At 46.0% G+C, this 7,158-nt stretch overlaps 1 protein-coding gene across 1 annotated transcript; it reads left to right on the top strand.

The window, feature by feature from the left end:
- Positions 1-492: 492 nt before the first annotated feature.
- On the top strand, positions 493-999 carry LOC116374118 (putative uncharacterized protein Q0144, mitochondrial). The gene has a single exon (XM_031823911.1). It carries the CDS (start codon positions 493-495, stop codon positions 997-999), a length of 507 nt encoding a protein of 168 aa, XP_031679771.1.
- Positions 1,000-7,158: the final 6,159 nt, after the last annotated feature.

Here is a 7,158-nt window from a genome sequence, read left to right as displayed (position 1 = left end):
TCTATATGGTACTCTATTACATCTGTATGGTGTTCTATATCCTCTACATGATGTTCTATATCCTCTACATGGTGTTCTATATCCTCTACATGGTGTTCTATATCCTCTACATGATGTTCTATATCCTCTACATGATGTTCTATATCCTCTACATGGTGTTCTATATCCTCTACATGATGTTCTATATCCTCTACATGATGTTCTATATCCTCTACATGGTGTTCTATATCCTCTACATGATGTTCTATATCCTCTACATGGTGTTCTATATCCTCTACATGATGTTCTATATCCTCTACATGATGTTCTATATCCTCTACATGGTGTTCTATATCCTCTACATGGTGTTCTATATCCTCTACATGATGTTCTATATCCTCTACATGATGTTCATATCCTCTACATGGTGTTCTATGTGGTGCTCTTTATCCTCTACATGATGTTCTATATCCTCTACATGGTGTTCTATGTGGTGCTCTTTATCCTCTCATGATGCTCTATATCATCTACATAGTGCTCTATATCCTCTACATGGTGTTCTATATCCTCTACATGGTGTTCTATATCCTCTACATGGTGTTCTATATCCTCTACATGATGTTCTATATCCTCTACATGGTGTTCTATATCCTCTACATGGTGTTCTATATCCTCTACATAATGTTCTATATCCTCTACATGGTGTTCTATATCCTCTACATGGTGTTATATATCCTCTACATGGTGTTCTATATCCTCTACATGGTGTTCTATATCCTCTACATAATGTTCTATATCCTCTACATGGTGTTCTATATCCTCTACATGGTGTTCTATATCCTCTACATAATGTTCTATATCCTCTACATGGTGTTCTATATCCTCTACATGGTGTTCTATATCCTCTACATGGTGTTCTATGTGGTGCTCAATATCATCTACATAGTGCTCTATATCCTCTACATGGAGCTCTATATCCTCTACATAATGTTCTACGTGGTGCTCTTTATCCTCTCATGATGCTCTATATCATCTACATGGTGCTCTATACCCTCTACATTGTGTTCTATATCCTCTACATGGTGCTCTAAATCCACTACATGGTGCTCTATGTCCTCTACATGGTGTTCTATATGGTGCTCTACATCCTCTACATTGTGCTCTACATGGTGCTCTATATCCTTTACATGGTGCTCTATATGGTGCTCTATATCCTTTACATGGTGCTCTATATGGTGCTCTATATCCTTTACATGGTGCTCTATATGGTGCTCTATATCCTCTACATGGTGCTCTACATGGTGCTCTACATGGTGCTCTATATCCTTTACATGGTGCTCTATATGGTGCTCTATATCCTCTACATTGTGCTCTACATGGTGCTCTATATCCTCTACATGGTGCTCTATATGGTGCTCTATATCCTTTACATGGTGCTCTACATGGTGCTCTATATCCTTTACATGGTGCTCTATATGGTGCTCTATATCCTTTACATGGTGCTCTACATGGTGCTCTATATGGTGCTCTATATCCTTTACATGGTGCTCTACATGGTGCTCTATATGGTGCTCTATATCCTTTACATGGTGCTCTATATGGTGCTCTATATCCTTTACATGGTGCTCTATATCCTTTACATGGTGCTCTACATGGTGCTCTATATGGTGCTCTATATCCTCTACATTGTGCTCTACATGGTGCTCTATATCCTCTACATGGTGCTCTATATGGTGCTCTATATCCTTTACATGGTGCTCTATATCCTTTACATGGTGCTCTATATGGTGCTCTATATCCTTTACATGGTGCTCTATATGGTTCTTTATATCCACCTCTACATGGTGGTCAATATCCTCTCACACTCGCTGAAAATATGTATAATTATCAGATGCCCCAAAAAACAGCAAGTCATTTTCCTTGAATAAGTTCATTGCATTTGACCCTCATTTCTAGGCTCTCAGACTGTGAGTGTGTAGGGCTTTACCTCCAATAAATGGTGTACTAAAGGGTGTGCTTTTGCGCTGTAGGCCACTGTAATTGCTTGTACCTACACAGGAAGAACCTTTGTAACACGGCCGCCAGAGGCAAGGCTGACACTATAAGCCTGTGTGTCAGAATGAAGCTGGGCAGGTGGTTCTCTGTACGTCATGATTCTCTCTACATCTCCATCCCTTTGGATATCTACCTCATCCTCTTTCTGCCTGTCCATCTCAATTTTATTTACATCTCTCTCTCTCGCGCATGCTTTTTGTCTCTCGCTTTCTCTATCTCTTGTTTACTCATTTTCACCTTTTTTCTTTTTTTTTCTTTGCACATCACTGTTCTCCCATTTTCTCAATCATCTGTTCTCCCTGTTTTTTCCCAACTTTATCTTTTCCTACCTCTTGTACACTCTATCTATTTTCAGTTCTCCCTTTCCCTTCATTTTCTCTGTCTGGCGTTTAGGCCATCTCTTTTGCAGTCATAAAGCAAAGGGTTTTATACAGGCACATTTCTTTCAGAATATCACGTTTAAAAATCCCAAGCTTTTGCGTGTTACTAAATTTAATAAGACATTGAAATGTACCTTCAAAGCAACAGGATAATATCCTTCATTTACAAGGTGGTTTCTAAGCCTATGTGCATCAGTGTCAATTATGCTCTATTTGTTTCTGCTATTCTTGGTGGTGCGTAATATCTATACCGGTGTTGATGGACAATTTCTGTGTGTTATGAATAGAACAGCATGTCGGTCTGGAATTGAATGTACAGAAGCATTGTTGGCATGCATGTGATTCAAGTACTAAATGCAGAGTGCAATCAAATGTGCCTTATTAGCATGGTAGCCTAAGAATTATCTAACAAAACCAAAACACATTATGCAGGAACACTCTCTCCCTTTAATAAGCACCTGTAACGCAGACGCAGGGAGTCAGGAAACGAGTGCAGTGTGAATTTAATGATAATAAACATGGAAAGATTACAAAACAAGAGAAGCGTCTAACATTGGAAACATAAACAATGCTACCTGATGACTGACAGAACAGAGTGCTAGATAAACGGGAAGTAATCAAGATAGTAATGAAGTCCAGGTGTGACTGATGATGGGGCACAGGTGTGCGTAATGATGGTTGCCAGATATCCGTAATGATGGGTTGCCAGAACCGGTGGTTAGTAAACCACCTACGTCGAGCGCCGGAGTGGGAGTAGACGTGACAGGACCCCCCCAACAATGCGCATCTCCAGCTACAGGTTGGACGCTGGCCAGGGGGGTGGCCCCGAAGGTGAGGAGCGGGCCGGTCCGGGCAGCGAAAGTGGAAATCTCGAATGATGTTGGGATCTATAATGTCCTACACCGGAACCGAACACTGCTTCTCTGGACCGTACCACTTCCAGTCCACCAGATACTGGAGCCGACCCCCACAATGTTGGGATTCCAGGAGGGATCTGATGGCATAGTCAGGGCTTCCCTCGATGTCCAAGGGAGGTGGAGGGGTGTCATGTGGGACTGCCTCAGCCAGGGGATCAGAAACTACTGACCTGAGGAGGGAAACATGAAATGAGGGTGAGATTTGGTAATTAGTGGGGAGCTGTAAACTATGTGTCACCTCATTGACACTCCGGAGAACCTTGAACACCCCCACAAACTGGGGACTTCGCTTCTCACAGGGCAGGTAGAGTGGGAGGTTCCTGGGTTGAGAGCCAGATGTGATCACCAGGATGGAACACATCAGCCTTACTGCATTGTTCCAGACCTCTTCTGCGCACCTCAACCACTCGTCCACCGCAGGAGCTTCAGTCTGGCTCGGGATCCATGGAGCCGGGGCTGGCTGATAACCCAAAACACACTGGAAGGGAGTCAGCCCGGTGGAGGAGTGACGTAATGAATTTTGAGCATGCACCGCCCAGGGAAGGAATCGGGCTCACTGCTGGTCCTGCAGTGACTCCTCAGGAACCTCCCCAGATCCTGGTTAATACTCTCCACTTACCCATTAGACTAAGGGCGGTAGACAAAATTGAAGCTGACCTTGACCCGCAGCTTATCTATGAAGGTTCTCCACACCTGTGACGTGAATTGGGGGCCACGGTTGGAGACGATGTCTCCCGGAAGGTCATAGTGTCAGATGACCTGCTGGAACAGTGCCTCAGCAACCTGGAAGGTGGTAGGGAGGCCAGATTGAGGGAGAAAAATGGCAGGATTTAGAAAATCTGTCTACAACAACCATAATAGTGGTGAAACCAACAGACGGAGGGATATCCGTGATGAAATCTATGGACAGATGGGACCAAGGCCACTGGATCATGGGAAGGGGGTAGAGTTTCCCTACTGGAGCGTGCAGGGGAGATTTTGTTTGGACACCAGTACTTAGCGGAGATGGATTGAATAGTGCGGGTGATACCTGGGTGTCCAGCGGCGAGGGATGTGTGCGCCCAGGTCAACAGCCAATCCCTCACCTCCGTGGGGACGTAGATGCATTCAGGAGGGAAGGTAGCAGGCGAGGGTTCTCTCTCCAGAGCCTGGAGGATGTCAACATCTATGTCCCAAAACACGGGCCGACAATATGTGGGGATGGACTGATGGGTTGGAGGGCACTCATAGGACTCTCAACCGACATGAAACCACAAGTTAAGGGAAAGCAGGTCTCCCGACATCCGGGTGCCCACGTGGTGATTTCCATCCTCAACCAGGAGAATGTGGGGTCATGACGTTGGAGCCACGGGAGGCCGATGATGACTTTGTGTAAGGGGCAGTGATGATGATGAAGGGAAGGCTTTCTTGGTGATTACGGTCCCACGGTGAGGGTGAGTGGTTCTGTGATGTGCGTGATGGTGCCAGATCCCAGTGGTTGTTTATCTAGGACTTGGACTGTAAATGGAGAGGAGAGAGGGTACGTGGTGATATTCAGGGAGGAGACGAGGGACTGGTTGATAAAATTCCCAGTGGCACCAGAGTCCACTAGAGCTGTGGAGACAACACCTGATGGACAGACAGCCAGTGAAATAGTAACCAGGAAAGGTTTGTTTGAAAAGGATAATGAAGGAATACTCACGCCTACCCTGGGAGACAGATGATCACGGGGCTGTCCCTCTGCCCTAGTGGACTTCGGGTCGGGACGCACCCCCAACTGTCTCCACCACTGTCACTCAGCCATGGAGAGGTATGTGACCCCTATATCCATGGGTTCTGGATGGCCAAAAGAGGAGGGCGAGGAGCGCAATGTGAGCATGAATGCTCCTGAAGAAGGTTGTCCAGACAGATGGCCATCACGATGAGTAAAGGCATGCCAACCCCGTCTGGACTTCCTCGCGCAGTCCTGATCGGTATAGGATGCAGAGCGCCAGCTCCTTCTATCCGCTGGAGGCAGCCTCGGTCCAGAGGGTGAGGGCGTACTCCACAGAGGTCTCCACAGAGGTCTGGGCACCCTGCCGGAGTTGGAGTAGTCGCTCACCTCCCTCACCTCCCTTTCTGCCATCCAGCGGATGGTCGAAAACCGCCCTGAACAGAGCCATGAACCTCTGGTAGGAACCCAGCTCCTCTCCTCTCTCCTCTCTCCCAGATGGCTGTAGCCCACTCCAAGACCCGTCCAGTCAGCAGGGAGATGACCGTGGCATCCTTAGTCCTCTCGGTGGTGGGGGTTCCTGTGTGATGAGAGAAATAGAGGGAGCACTGGAGTAGAAAGCCACGGCATTTGGATGAAGTCCCATCATTTGTTCGGGAAGGACAGTTGGGCAATGCTGACCAAGGTGGACTGCTGGGTAGGTCGGGGGACTGGTTCACTGGGACAACTCATGGTAGAAGGCCCTCCGCTATTTGAAAGTTAATTATTTTGGGTGGTGTCGAGGTGGTGGAGGACCTCATCCGTAGTCGCACCCAGTTGCGCTAGGCTGATCGTGGTGTTGGTGGAGTAGAAAAATATAAATAATTATGTGGATGAGGTAGGTAGTTGGTTGGATGGGCTATTTACAGATGGGCTGTGATCGGTAAGTTGCTCTGACAGCTGATGCTTCAAGTTCGTGAGGGAGATATACGTCTCTAACTTCAGTGATTTTTGCAATTTGTTCCAGTCATTGGCAGCAGAGAACTGGAAGGAAAGGCGGCCAAAGGAAGTGTTGGAATTGGGGATGACCAGTGAAATATACCTGCTGGAGCGTGTGCTACAGGTGGGTGTAGCTATGGGGACCAGTGAGCTGAGATGAGGCGAGGCTTTACCTAGCAAAGACTTATAGATGACCTGGAGCCAGTGGGTTCGGCGATGAGTATGTAGTGAGGGCCAGCCAACGAGAGCATACAGGTCGCAGTGGTGGGTAGTATATGCGGCTTTGGTGACAAAACGGATAGCTCTGTGAGAGACTGCATCCAGTTTGCTGAGTAGAGTTTTGGATGCTATTTTGTAAATGACATAGCCGAAGTCACTAGGCACTGGGATAGTCAGTTTTACGAGGGTATGTTTGGCAACATGAGTGAAGGAGGCTTTGTTGAGAAATAGGAAGCCGACTCTAGATTTAATTTTGGATTGGAGATGTTTAAACTGAGTCTGGAAGGAGAGTTTACAGTCCAACCAGACACCTAGGTATTTGTAGTTGTCCACATATTCTAAGTCAGAACCGTCCAGAGTAGTGATGCTCGTCGGGCGGGAGGGTGCGGGTAGCAATCGGTTGAAGAGCATGCATTTAGTTTAACTTGCATTAAAAATCAGTTGGGGGCCATGGAAGGAGAGTTGTATGTCATTGAAGCATGTTTGGAGGTTTGTTAACGCTAGCGTCCCACCTGGCCAAAGCCAGGGAAAATGCAGAGTGCCAAATTCAAATAAATTACTATAAAAATCTAACTTTCAATAAATCACACATGCAAGATAGCAAATTAAAGCTACACTTGTTGTGAATCCAGCCAAAATGTCAGATTTCAAAAAGGCTTTTCGGCGAAAGCAAACAATTATATTATTTGAGGATAGCACCTCCGTAAACAAAGAGAGAAACCACATTTCAACCCTGCAGGCGCGACACAAAACGCAGAAATAAAAATATAATTCATGCCTCACCTTTCACAAGCTTCTTTTGTTGGCACTCCAATATGTCCCATAAACATCAGAAATTGTCTTTTTGTTCGATTAATTCCGTCGACATATATCCAAAATGTCCATAAATTTGGCTCATTGGATCCAGAAAAACACCGGTTCCAACTTGTTCAACGTGACT

Source organism: Oncorhynchus kisutch, linkage group LG5, assembly GCF_002021735.2.
Source record: "Oncorhynchus kisutch isolate 150728-3 linkage group LG5, Okis_V2, whole genome shotgun sequence".
Taxonomy (NCBI): domain Eukaryota; kingdom Metazoa; phylum Chordata; class Actinopteri; order Salmoniformes; family Salmonidae; genus Oncorhynchus; species Oncorhynchus kisutch.
Note: the sequence above shows the minus strand (reverse complement) of the source record. Positions and strands in the feature narration are given on the sequence as shown.

Coding starts and splice junctions, on each gene's coding strand:
- LOC116374118 (XM_031823911.1), top strand. CDS start 493: ATGCTCTATATCATCTACATAGTGCTCTATATCCTCTACATGGTGTTC.